Source organism: Amaranthus tricolor, chromosome 11, assembly GCF_026212465.1.
Source record: "Amaranthus tricolor cultivar Red isolate AtriRed21 chromosome 11, ASM2621246v1, whole genome shotgun sequence".
Classification (NCBI taxonomy): domain Eukaryota; kingdom Viridiplantae; phylum Streptophyta; class Magnoliopsida; order Caryophyllales; family Amaranthaceae; genus Amaranthus; species Amaranthus tricolor.
In genome coordinates, this window is record NC_080057.1 from 15,471,715 (window position 1) to 15,485,779 (window position 14,065).

General features: G+C 30.7%; 1 protein-coding gene and 1 long non-coding RNA gene across 2 annotated transcripts; one reads left to right on the top strand and one right to left on the bottom strand.

Annotated features, from left to right (window-relative positions):
• Positions 1-534: 534 nt before the first annotated feature.
• Positions 535-7,031, bottom strand: LOC130826789 (ras-related protein RAB1BV-like). The gene is made up of 9 exons (XM_057692379.1): positions 6,732-7,031; positions 6,450-6,571; positions 2,436-2,508; positions 2,250-2,350; positions 2,005-2,070; positions 1,586-1,683; positions 1,395-1,457; positions 1,028-1,120; positions 535-945 (listed from the first exon to the last, which is right to left on the bottom strand). The coding sequence occupies exons 2-9, from the start codon at positions 6,520-6,522 to the stop codon at positions 865-867; spliced, it is 648 nt and encodes a 215-aa protein (XP_057548362.1). The 5' UTR covers positions 6,523-6,571; positions 6,732-7,031; the 3' UTR covers positions 535-864.
• Positions 7,032-8,033: 1,002 nt separating this feature from the next.
• On the top strand, positions 8,034-13,372 carry LOC130827306 (uncharacterized). The gene is made up of 4 exons (XR_009047192.1): positions 8,034-8,479; positions 9,475-9,636; positions 11,998-12,063; positions 12,762-13,372. It is a non-coding gene; the product is annotated as an uncharacterized LOC130827306 (long non-coding RNA).
• The last annotated feature ends 693 nt before the right edge of the window (positions 13,373-14,065 follow it).

The window sequence follows — 14,065 nt, forward strand, 5'->3', positions numbered from 1 at the left end:
TAATAAGTGTATATAATTAATTGAAAAATATAAAAAATAGATATTAATAAACCTTATATTAAGACAACTCAAACAAGATCTTATTTAACTATGCTATTATATATAAATTAAAAATAAAATACAAATTAAAAGTGATTGATAAATAGTAATAAAAAGCAAATAGGACATTTGAAAAAAAAATAATTTATAGTACATGTGTAATTGCCTATTGGGACAACCTAGCTGGTCAAATTGTCATAAACTAGTAAGTAATATACTTCCTCCATTTCATTATACTTAATACATTTGACTTTTTACGCAATCTAATGTGTTATTTTGTTCATTTACATGTTGAATTACACACATTTAAAAATTATAAAAAAACTAATATTACGAAAATATACGATTAGAAGATTTAAACAAAATCCCACTTGACTGTATTTTTACTTACCCATTAGCCACAACATATAAAATAAGTTTGAACGATAAGTAATACCTATAATCGAAATGTAACAAGTATTTCAGAACAGAGAAAGTATGTTTGAGGCCTTTAAATGACTTATGGGGAAATTTCCAATAATGACCCACTAAATTCCAGATTATGGGTCGAAAATTCACACGTTTGTAAACAAACACCAATTAGCAAAGCTATCATTGAGTCGCACCTTTGGCTTGATGAGAAAGTAATTAAGTCAAAGGATAACAGTCATTCACAGGAACAAAATACTAGTTGATAACACTATCTTTCGCACACAAACAATTTCAAGGAAAGAATGATGGGAACAAATATTACAAGCATTCATCACATTGTCATCACAATCAGATATATCTGTTTCCACACGATTTTCATCCGGACATTGCCTGGTCCAATCAATTGTTGGTTCCTTAAGAGCCGCAGCAGGCTGATTTTGCAGCCGGTTGACTGCCTGATTGGTCACCTGCTTTAATAGTAATCGCTGGTGTGGGCTGCAATCACACATGTTTTACTTATGACACCAACAATTAATTTCGTTTGAAAAAGAAAATGCTGCAAGATCAGAAATTATACCTCTTGCCTGGTATCAGAATCTGCAAGCCTTTGCTTAATGTCCCTCGCTATGGAAAAGAAAACCTCTTCCACGTTAAGATTTGTCTTTGCACTCTACAGAAGTTAAAATACTTGTTATAAAGTGCTCAGTCTCGATATACCAGGATAGTAATTCCATCAACTGGCAATTCCAAAGCTAACTCACAACAAAAAACCCAAACCCTCGAAGTTGACCTGATATGACCAGGTTGTAATAATATCAAAAAATTATATTACAATAGTACTGACGTTTTTTAGCACGTCGCAAAAGGACAAGTTACCCAATCCGTCAACAAGAAATGCCAGGTTCTGGATATAACATTGTGCGATCGTATAAACAGGTACTCACAGTTTCGAAGAACTTAATTCCGTATTCATCAGCTAGAGCTTGTCCCTTTGCTGTCGGCACAGCCTAAAAAATGCAAGAGTAAAGATCATCGATATATAAATCCCTAGCAGATTTGCATCGTAAGCCAAGCAATCGGAACTAAAATGTGAAACATGCAAGTTGAAACTCTAAAAGCCTAAAATATCGCTTACCCTTTTACTCTCATCCATATCAGCCTTGTTCCCTACCAGAATCTTGTTCACATTATCAGAAGCATGTTGTTCAATATTGCGAATCCAGTTTCTGATGTCTGTAAAGCAGAAGTAGAACTTTAAAATCTCCATTGAAGACTGAAAATGTTTAGTATTGAATTTAAACATAAAAAACGGAAAAAAGCAGTTTAATCTATTGCCAAACCACTGTCAAGAAAAAACAGAAAAACTTCAAAGATATTGAACTGAGCCAATAACAGCAGCCAGACTGTCGAGCCTTGGCAGTGACATTCTAATGTTTACTGCCTCTCAAACCATAAGGTTATCCACAAGATTTTAAGAGGCCTCACAAGTAGAAATAAAAAATTAAAAAAAAAATCAAGGTCTTGCTTTTTTAAGCATAAAGGTGAGAGAATTACTGTTAAATGATGACTCATCAGTCACATCATACACAAGCAGAATACCCATAGCTCCACGATAGTATGCTGGAATAAAAAAAGCAAAAATAGTGAATAATGAGAGCAACAAGAAATAATTTTTAAATTCATAATGCCAAGTAGTGCATCAGAAGACAACTAGTGTTTTCTATACTTCTGTGCAAATAAACAGAAGCCATACTTACAAATCCTAGCAGATTCCATGCAAGCAAAACATAAATGTTTACCTGTTGTAATAGTCCTGAACCGTTCCTGACCAGCAGTATCCCATATCTGAAGTTTGATCCTCTTGCTATCAAGCTCTATGGTCCGAATCTTAAAATCAATACTGCAGAAGATATATTATGTAAACTCAAGAGTATTCATGTGAAAATGCCAAGAATTGATCTCATGAAAAGAAACACAAAGCCTACCCTATGGTTGTGATAAAACTAGTTGTGAAGGAACCATCAGAGAACCGCAGGAGGAGGCAACTCTTACCCACACCTACAAAAGGAATTGACTTGGTGAAACCCCACTGAAATGAACAAAATATTCTTTTCATTCAAAACTGACAGCAGTTCAACCAAGCAAGGAGTTTTCAGGCCATACAGTTTATTTACAGCATTTGTTGGCAAGCAGAACAAATTAACTTAAAAAGAAATTCAGTTCCAAGCCATGGGAATGTCGCTATCATAAATGCTACGTATCAATATCCAATAACTAATAATATTTGATCCATTACAGTTTATGTCTCACAGCAAAGGCTGCAGAAATGAAGGGATCAAAAAATAATCAAAAGGAGTTGCAAGTAACCCATCAATTTTACAGCACTACACTCAAACTGCAAAATGCGTACTTTACTTTCACATGCTCCTAAGAGTAAAACGTCCAATATGCTCATATTCAAAAGAATGGCTAGAGAAAAGATTTTAACTTAGAACCATCCAATAATCTCTTTCATATCTAAATATCACGTTCAAGTGTAGCTAATAATATGAAAGACCAAATGCACAATGTCATCAGAATCACAACCTGAATCGTAGATTCCTACGATTCTACAATCCATATTTCTTTAATGAAGTTGAATAGGTGTAACGATTGTTTCAGGATAGAATTCGCCATGGAATTGCTACGATAGGTTATAATCGTACGATTCTAACGATCTTGATGTTTGTGGTTCTCTCGTGAGAGCAACAAACGTCATATGGTTGTCATTTCTTGTTAATTTATCAGAATGGAGCATGTAAGGTGGCGTTGAAAGCCTAACATCATGAAGTTTATACGCCATCATTGGTATATCGGGAGATATGGGTTGTTGAATTTGACATTGTGTTTTACATAATGAACGTTATTTCAAATCAACTCCCAACTTATTCAATGTCTTTTGAAATTCTATTGCTCCCAAATTTCACAACAAATCATGGCAAACGACTCTCAATTACAAGCACATGCTTTGAATATACCATCATATCGAATTGATGTTTCATCTCAACGTACAAATTGGACCAAAAACCATACATAAGCCCAAAATGCCAAAGAATTACGCCAAAAAAGAGAATAAGGGAACATAAAAGTGTTCGTATTAAATAAAAATATTGAGAGAGAAATCGAACAAGCAAAATTGAGTGATCTAGTTGCTCATTTTAATCATCAGCCTTCTTGGAAAAACACATTGATATAAATGGAAAGATAAATTTTGTCTAATACTCAAATTAAATAAAACATTGTTTATCTTCAAGGTTCTTGATAAAAACATAAGTCACTTAGCCATAGTATTTGTATTAAAAATGATAAAATTTGTTACAAACATTATAAAACATCAAATGCAGGCATTTTGAAGAACTGAAAATTGTCAAATTTGAATTATTGAGCCCTAAGACAACAGAGGTAAAAAAAGCAGTAACTGAATAGACAACAAAGTTGTAGACTCATTTATCCTTCATCTACTCCACGGCCCCAAACATTAACAAATTTAAGGAAGAACAAAACACAAATCTAAAGGTGAGAGTGGAATATAAAACAAAAATATAACTTGAAACTAGGCAAGGAAATGGATATTGCCTTTGTAGTCTCAATATAACTTGTTAAATAATGATTTTGACAGGAATAACTAAGACCAAAAAGAATAAATGTTCACTCGAAATCTTAGACATCTTCCTTTCATAAATGAAATAGAAGAGCCAATATTCAATTGAAGTATACCATACACAAACAGTGAGTTACCACCAAATTCTTGATTCCACCTTTTTTTTGAAGTACACTCAACAATAATGCCATAGCCATAATACCAAAAGATTCGTATCGGCTACGTGAACCAATATATCGGTTTCAATGGTTGTTCATATGGATTCTTCTTCTCCATTCCATCTAATTTTCTACCTTCTCAATTTGTAAGTCTTCATATCCTTTTCAGTGCTTTCCTCCAAGTCATCTTCAGTCTTTTCTCGCCCTCTATTTTAGGTCTTCTAAGGTTCAACTTTCTATCGTCCTTACCGGTTCGCTAACAACCCCGTCTTTGTAGTTCAAATCATCTTAAACGATTTTCTTTCATTTTTTCCTCAATATTTGTAACTCCTTAGCCCTTTCTTATATCTTTGTTTCGAGTTCTATCTCTCAAGGTATGTTCACTCATCCATCATTTTATTCACAATTCTACTACTCTTATCTTTCCATCATGATCCTTTTTAAAAGCTCAATATTCTAATCCATATGTAGCACTGCTCTAATGTTCATTCGATAAAACATAACCCTTAACTTTAAGGGCACACATCGATCACATAATATTCCAATAGTTAGTCTCTTATTTTTGTCACCCATACTTAATCCTACGAGTTACATCTTGTTGAACGTCCCCAGTACTCTAAAATAGGGAATCAAAGTATTTGAAGCATCAATTTGAAATGATTTCTTTCTTTTCTAGCTTTATAGTGCATCTCGTTATCTAGTTTGTGCTATAAACACACTACATGTACTATGTCTTGCTTCGACTTAATTTGAAATCTTGTGACTCCAACTCTTGTCCCTATCGGTCTAAATTAGTATTTACTCCCTCCTTGGTCTAATCTCCCAAAAAAATGTTATTTACTCCCTCCTTGGTCTAATCTCCCAAAAAAATGTCATCGGAAAACAACATGCATAAAGGCTAATTGTTATTGGAAAATCATATGTCGCCTCTCTATATGTTCCAACATTCATCTTTACCTCTCGATACACATCTTACACTATATTAATGTATTGCGCGAGAATGTCCTTGTTTGTCATTGTCTACCTAAGTAATTCTCTTGATATCTTCTCGTATGATTTTTCCAAGTGAATAAAAATCATATACAAGTCTATTTTTCTAGCCCTATAATACTCTATCATTGTATCATGAGATGGATTGCTTTCATTGTAGATCTCTCTTACATAAATCTAAATTAATTCTCTGATATGAAAATACATCTCATACATATCTCTATCACTCTCCATAACTTCATTTTATCGCTCAAGAGTCCTAAATAGCTGGAGCAAATCTTGAACATCTCCTTTGTTCTTGAAAATAGAAACTAGAGTACTTCTTATCCAGTCATTGGTTTATTTGTCCTCCAAATTTTTGAAATAGATTAGTTAGCCAAATCACCTCAATCGTCACTAGGCATCAGCATACCTCAATAGGTATATCACTCAGCCCAACCGCTTTCTTTAGCTTCATTTTCTTCAAAGCCCCATACTTCTGATATTTTTATTCTTCACATAAATTGTCTATTTTCATCCAAAGGAATGATTGTAGTGTCCCTACAACATGTCCTTGTTCTCCATTAATTAGCTCACCAAAATACTCCCTACATCGATCCTTAATGTTCTCATCCTGAACTAGAATATTTTATCCTTGTCCTTAATACACTTAGCTACACCTATGTCTTTTCTTTTCTCCTCTTTGCCATCCTATATACATTTTTTTCTCCTTTACAATCTAAATTAAAGTCTGTCAAACCTATTACATGAAGAATACAAGCGCCAAGGATTAGTGTGAAATGACAATGCCAAGCGTTCGATCATCTACAAATCACTCTCAAACCAAGGATTTCAAAATTTTTCCGTTTTTAATGAAAGAACTCAAAAGATATGAAAAGTTCCTATTTTTTTTACATACGAGCATCATTAAAAAAAATCAGATCAAACTACATTGGCATCATTAAAAAAACTCAAACGAATTATTGTTGCATTTTTCATAATATGAAAAAAATATGAAAAATTCCTAGTTTATAATTTACAATCACATCTTTCGCAATAGCGAACCAGATCCAATATGCTAAGGAAATGCAACAAATATAATCAATCAAGGAATTTGATTACAATAAAAAAAAATCAATCAACGAATTTGTTTACAATCAAAAAGAAAATCAATCAACAAATAAGAAAGAAACGGAAAAGATCTAATTCATATCAATAAATAGATACATTACCACTATCGCCAATCAATAGAAGCTTAATGAGATAATCATAATCAGCGCGAGCTCTCGCAGGTGGAGCAGCCATTAATTATTAAACCTCCAGAAACCCTTAAAATCTTCAAGTCAATAATTTCCTGCATGGCAAAGCAATTAAACAACAAAATAAGACTAAAATACAACAAAAATCATTATAAAACAAAGAAAAGCGAAGTAAATTAACTAGATCAAAGGTAAAAAGCATAGGTAAATCATGGATCGGCCATGAAAATGCGGCAAATTAAAGAGAGAAAATACCGAAGAAAAGCAGCTTTGATGAATTGACACTCCAAAAAAGATAAATAAATTTTGTGTTTTTCCACAGAAATCTCAGATGATGACAGCAGTTGGTCTGTCTGTCGATCCTCTCTTTCGATTCTCTCTCTTACTTTCTTCCCTCTCCTCGCTGATTTTTCGAATTCACCGATTTGATTTTCGAAGAGAGAGAAAGGAAGAGAAGAGAGAAAGGGTGATAGTTGATGAATCGGCCCTCTTATATTATGACTTATGAGCAAATTTCTTTTTTGCTCCCCAAAGAAAATAACGAAAGTACAGTCTAAGCGATTATTCAGGTAAAAAATTACAGTCCCTCATATCATGAATTTTGCTCCATTATCATTTTAAATCCGTTTTTCTATATTTTTATTTTTATTTATTTTTAAGAGTGATCTTTACTTTTCTTTAATTGTTGTTTATAGGTTTCTTTCACTATTACATAATTATAACCCATTTCATTCCATTTTCTAATTTGGCTAAATTTGTCCTTATTACAAATCTCACATGACATAAAAAATAAAGTACTACTAAAATAGGAGTTAGAGACGGAGTAAAAATTAACAAATTTTTTAAAGGCTTTGTATAATTTCAAAAATTATAATTATTTTTTAACAATTGTGTATCATTTAATACTTAAAATACACTACGTAATTTAATATTGAGGCTCTTAATTGTTTGGGGCCCTGTGTGGTCGAACATATTGAATATGTTTAGAACCTCCTTTGTTGGGAGTAAATATTTATTTGTAAAATAAAACTTAAACTAAGAAAACAAAGTTATTAGAGTAGAAAATTTTTTCTAATGTTATTATTGTCAAAGGTAAAAAATAATTGTAAAATGGTGAAGAAAAAAATTTAGTCCTCATTTTCGGGTTGAATATTTATCCAGATAGAGAGAAATTATTTCCTTGCTACACCCAAATAAGGTTGAACAAGGCAAGGCAATAACTGGTCATAAAAGGCCATCTAAAGCGAGTGCTTGTTCGCGCACTGTGGTGGAGGCTTTCTGTTTTGGCTGCCGAGCTTTAAATATGCATGTCATGTTTGTCTTATTGTCCTAAGATTATTTCATTTATAGGGGCCTTTTGAGACAGCTCATATTTTAGCGGCTTAATTAATAGTAATTAATTAAGTTAATTTGGATATTAAATTTTAAATATGTTATTTTATTTGGATTCAAAATAATATTTTATTACTTAAATATATTAGTCGTATTAAATTTGAGACAAAAATAAATTATACGATAAAAATAGGGTAAAAAGTAGATAGCCATGGTTAGACACATAAACGTATAAGGTGTCAAACCTTTAACAATATAGGTTACTCAACTTCCTTCATTTATTTAAAAATAATAGAGAAAGACTCAAAATTGAGCCCTCCTCCCTCAAACCTCAACACATTATCAATCATCACTACCACCATCGTGCCTCCACACATGCCGCCACTGCCACCTTTACCGCCACTTCAGTCACCACCTTCTCACCACTTTATTTTTGGTAAAGTTTCATGTCTTGTTATTGATATTAAAGTTAGGGTTTTATCAATTTGGGGTTTTTGAGTTGAATCTCAATTGGGTTTATAGAATCAAGTTAGGGTTTCTGATTTTGGAAAAAATTAGTGAATTGAAGTTCCATTGGGAGATAATGAAGTTGATCATTGAAGAGGTGATTCATCCATGGTTTTCAAAAAGCTTATATATCAAGTTTTAATGGAGATTTGCTCATAAAAGAGGTAAGACACAATTAGTAAAGCTTTTAAAGTTTGATTTTGAGTAATTGATTGTATATATCAAATTCATTTGATTTATGACTATGATTTTGATTCAATATATTGTTTATTGTTGAAAATCTCTTTATTATGCTTTGAGTTTGTGATGACTAAGTTATTCTCAAGATTATTGAGTTTAAACTTCATGTTGAACTTGGGTGATTATGATCTTGTTTTTGGGTTATAGTTTGAGTATCAATTAGATTTATTTAGGTAATTATGATATCAAGTTAGGTTTCTAGTATCAAATTGAGTTCTTATCAAGTTTTGGGTTCTTGTTTAATGTTGATTAGTAATGGTTATTTGGGTTAATTTTTACATCTATTGGGTAATTAATTTGAGTATTGAAGTTGGATTCATTTGTGTTCTCTTTGAGTTCTAGTTAATGTGGTAGTATTTGATTAATGGATACAATTTGGGGTTTTGATTCATCTTCACAGTTTAAAAACAAAGTTCATTTATAGTTTTTAGAAATTTAGGTTCTGTCCTCTCTGTTCTAGACTGATTTCAAGCATCTTTTGGCCATTTTTGGGTTTTGGTGTCTCTATAAGATTTGTAGAGCTCTGAGTCGCGGTCGCGTAGGTACTTGAATCACCCCCAAATGAGTTCGTATGAGAGAGTTATGACCAAAATACTAACAGACTGTCATGAAAATCGAGAATAACCAATTATGAGATTAATTGTTCAAATTGAGATTTCAATTGGGTATTCTTTTAATCAAGTATTTGGTTATTTATTGGGTATCTAAGATCAATTTAAAGCCATTATTCATTCTTGAAGTGGGTTATATTGATTGTAGATCTTGTTGGGGTAGTAGAATTCAAGTAGTTCTCACCATCTTCCATTCCTTTGTGTTAAAATAAGGTTTAAACATATATTCATCTTCGTTCTATTTATGTGTATGTTAATTTAAGGGTTAAAAGAACCATTAAATTGACATTTAAATTGTTGTGTGTTAGGTTGTTAGAAAGTCTTTTAGTTGGAATAATTGAAGTAGTATCAAGAAGGAGCCATTTTGAGGTCCAGGAAAATAGCCATTGAAGAACTAGCAATTGAAGTGGATTTTTGGTTTGTGATTTTCAAGTTTTGTGTGACTTTGTGGAAATTAAACTTGTTCAAAGGTAATCTTACAAACACTACTATCTTTTAAAGTTAAATTCAAGTTAGTTCGTGTTTTATAAGTATTATTTTGCTGCTGATTGTTTGGGACAAAATCGTACACTTAAAAGTGGATACTCGAATTTCTACGTTCAAGCTGAGTTCAGAACTGGGTCTGAACTATGATCGCGTATCGCGAGGATTTGTGTGACTGCGAGTCCAGTTCAGGATTGGATTTGACATTGTTCGACCTTGTTTTCTAATCTTCAATTAAAAGCATGTTTTGTATGTTACTGTCTTATAAAATATGAGTCTTGAAATATCGTATTATGAAAATGAAGTATGATTGTTGATTTTAAAGAACATCAAGTGAATTATTGTTTTTTTTTATATTGAAATATTCGACATTGAAAAATGTCAGTTTTTGGGAATTGGCAACGGATATTTATCCGGATTATTGTGAAATCCTATAGCTTGATAATAGGTATGGTTATTCAGATCGGTCTCGAGCCCCCAATCCCGTTTCGTTCTTGCAAGAACCGTATTTTCGGTGATGACGATCACCCATGTTCTCAGGATTTAGATCAAGCCGGCTTCCTCTATCAAATTTATTATTCAATAAAATAATATATCCACTATCTAAAAGATTCTATTTTTCTTAATTTTCGTGAACATTCCTTTGGAGAATTTCACTAAGCAACGAAGAAAATATATAATTCAACTAACCTGTTAATAACGAACAATTAATTCTCCAACACCCTTAATGTCTTAGGACACAAATTTATCATTAAATGATTGATAGTATGAATCTTAACTTCAATTAGTTATGATTTTGATATATTAAACCAATTAATTGATTTTTTATAGTGAAATTTCTTCAAAAGAAACAATATTTGGAACGAAAACAAATTTTCTCTTTCTTTTCTTTTTCTTTCCTCTTTAACAAACAAGAAAAATATTTCTTAATTATTATTTCCGTTCCTTCTTTTTCCTTCCCTCATTTCTCCTTCTGTTTCTTTCCCTCTTAAATTGTTCTTAGTCAAACAACTGCGGTGTTTGATAATTAACTTTTTTCTTGGTTTTTTTATAGACTTTTGATTTTTTGAAAAGCTAGTTATAGTAGTTTTTTTAATTAAATTTTGATTTGATTTTTGGCCTATTTTTTTCTAATGAACATTTAACAACTAGCTAGCAGATAATTCTAACTAAAGATCTTCTTAACAGTTGACTTATCATTTAATACTTTTAGCTTGTGAAACTAATTGCTATCATCCATTTGCCAAACAGATCCTAAGGGTAAAACTCTTCTTACTTCAATATAACCGAGTTATTCCAATTGTTTTTTGGCAGTATTTATCAATTATTCTTAATTTGTATCTTTGATCTAATAAATAAGTTTAAATATAGTCAATTGGGTTATTGTTTGATTTGTTCCAATGCAAAGATTATTAATATTAACTTTTTGTAATTTTTGAATTATGTAAAATTAGAGACATTAAAGCTTAAATAAGTGTATTTCATATGTGAAAAATATAATGGGACAATTAAATTGAATTAGAATGGGTAATATAGATACGGTGAAATTCAACCATTCATATTTTATTGATGGTGATTTGTTTAAAAGCAATTGAAAGTTAATTGAAAAAATTAATATTTGTGAAAGTATGTAATTAGAAAATATAATTATTTTCACTTAACTATACTTTTTACAAATTAACTGTAGTAAAGAAATTTGAATGATAATTAGCAGCTAAAGTCTACATATTACAAGTATAATGAAATGAAAAAAATAACTTTTCAAAAGTGTACACTTTTTATTTTTAGTGTAGTTATGCTTTACAAATAAACCTTGGACTTGCCAAGTTCTAAATTATTTTTTAACCCTGTGATGGATTAAATGACAATGAACATTGAAATTTATCAATACAAAAAGTTTATTTTTATTTTTGATAATTAATATATTTTACAATTCATTAATTTAAAATAATACTTTTATAAATATTGGAAATGAAAAAGTGAGCGAAAATGGAAATCTTTCTAATTTTGGTGATGGAAACTAATTAAAAAAAATCAAAATCTAAACAGCAACAACAATTTGTGGGTTTCAAAAAAAACCTTCCATATTCCAATGAATATGACTAACCACGTAAGTAATTACTATGCACTAGTCTTACAAAAAAAAAAAAAAAACTTTCATATTATCAATGAAAATTAAACATTAAGATTCAAATATGCTTTTATTTTGAATTCACCTACAATCACGTCCATAAAGAAACACAATGGATGACGATATATGTATATTCAAATTTTTTTCCTTTTATCAAACAATATTCGTTTACTATTTCGATATATTAACTATACATATATGATTGAATTTGATGTAGTTTCAAAAATTGATGAACATAATGAAGTTGAATATGCCGATGGAATTACTTTACGTAAATATGAAGGTTAGTAAATACAACTTGATTGAGTGTGGTTTAGTTTAGATGTAATTTTATTGTATTTTAAAAGGATATATGATCTAAGTTTACATTACATATGATGTAATTTGGCATTGAATCTAATATAAGTTTTCATTATGTTTATTGTAAGTTGGTATTAAGTCTAATATAAATTGGAATTAAGTCTTATGTGAGTTGGCATTAAATTTGTTGTAAGTTGGCATTCAATCTGATGTACGTTGATATTAGGTCTTATTTAAGTTGACATTAAATTTGTTGTAAGTTTGCATTCAATCTGATAAATGTTGGTATTAGGTCTTATATAAGTTGGCATCACATATGATGTAAGTTGGTATTAAATCGAATACCAAGTTGTCATTATGTTTATTGTAAGTTGGTATTAAGTCTAATATAAATTGGCATTATGTCGTATGTGAGTTGGCATTAAATTTGTTGTAAGTTTGCATTCAATCTGATGTATTTTGGCATTAGGTCTTATGTAAGTTGGCATCACATTTGATAAAATTTGACATTAAGTCTTATGTAAGTTACCATTAAATATGATGTATGTTTGTAGTAAGATTGATGTAAGTTGGCATGTAGTTTGATGTAAGTTTGTATTAAGATATATCTTAATGTCAACTTACATTACATTTAATGCCTATTTACAACATACTTAAGGGCTACTTATTTTGAAAATGCAGTGTTTGGGAAGATGAAGATATATCTTGTACTGAAACAGTGACTTGTCATTGCTTAACAATCCTACATAACCATTCTATATCTAAGATTCCTGAGAAGTACATATTACCTTGTTGGACCAAGCATGCTAAGAAGGAAGTGTAGGAGAAAATATTCAACGATACAAACAAATGTCTTGAAGACGACAACAATGCACATTAAAAGATCGTAACCTTACAACGGAGGCATGATATGGATCGCAAATTCTATAATCTTGTTCTTAAAACATAACATGATGAAGATGCAAGAAAGATTGTTGAGGGTTTTTATGCAAAGGCGTGTGACTCTTTCAAAAACTCTACAATGCAAGAAAATTCAATACAAGAATGTCAGTCACAAAAAAATATTGATAATTATAGACATATTATGCTTGATCCTGAAAAGTCCGTAACAAAGGGGAGAAGAAAGAGAATTAAAGGTCATTTTGAGAAGAAAAAACAGTCAACAACAAAGATAAACAAAGATAAAGGAGTTTGGTTCCATAACACCAAACAAACACATTATATGATTTATGTTTAAAAGCTTCTTTATGACTATTTGATAATTGATTTTTAATGCCAATTTACAGTATTCTTAATGTCTACTTATGTTATATATAATTCTAACTTACATAACACTAGATGCCAATTTAAAAAATATATTAATCATATCGACGTATTAAAGGCTTCTTTATGAATATTTGATAACACATTAAATTTAATTATTAATACCAACTTAAAGCATAATTAATCTCAACTTATTTTATGGTTAGTGCCAACTTAAGTTAGACTTAATGCCAAATTACATCAGAGTTAATTTTTACTTACATTAGACTTCATACTAACTACAGCCTACTAAAGGCCAACTTAATTCAGACTTAATGGCAACTTGCATCAGGCTTAAAACCAACTTAATTTACATCAGACTCTTTGCCACCTAAGTTACATCATTCTTAATCCCAACTTTTATCATTCTTTATGTCAACTCACATAATACATTACTTATATCGACTATTTAAAGGATTTTTTATGACTATTTTGTAACACATTAAAGCTAATGATTAATACCAACTTACATCATAGTTAATCTCAACTTATATTATGTTTGATACCAACTTAAGTTAAACTTAATGCCAATTTACATCAGACATATTACTACTTACATCAAACATCAAAACCTACTTCATCTAACTTAATGTCAATTTAATTTAGACTTAATGGCAACTTACACTAGACTTAATGCCAACTAAAACAAGATTCGCTACCAACTTAATACGCACTTAAATCAT

Coding starts and splice junctions, on each gene's coding strand:
- LOC130826789 (XM_057692379.1), bottom strand. CDS start 6,522: ATGGCTGCTCCACCTGCGAGAGCTCGCGCTGATTATGATTATCTCATT. Junction 2,071..2,249: donor GTTCAGGACTATTACAACAG/GTAAACATTTAT, acceptor TTTTTATTCCAG/CATACTATCGTGGAGCTATG. Junction 1,684..2,004: donor TGATGAGTCATCATTTAACA/GTAATTCTCTCA, acceptor TCTGCTTTACAG/ACATCAGAAACTGGATTCGC.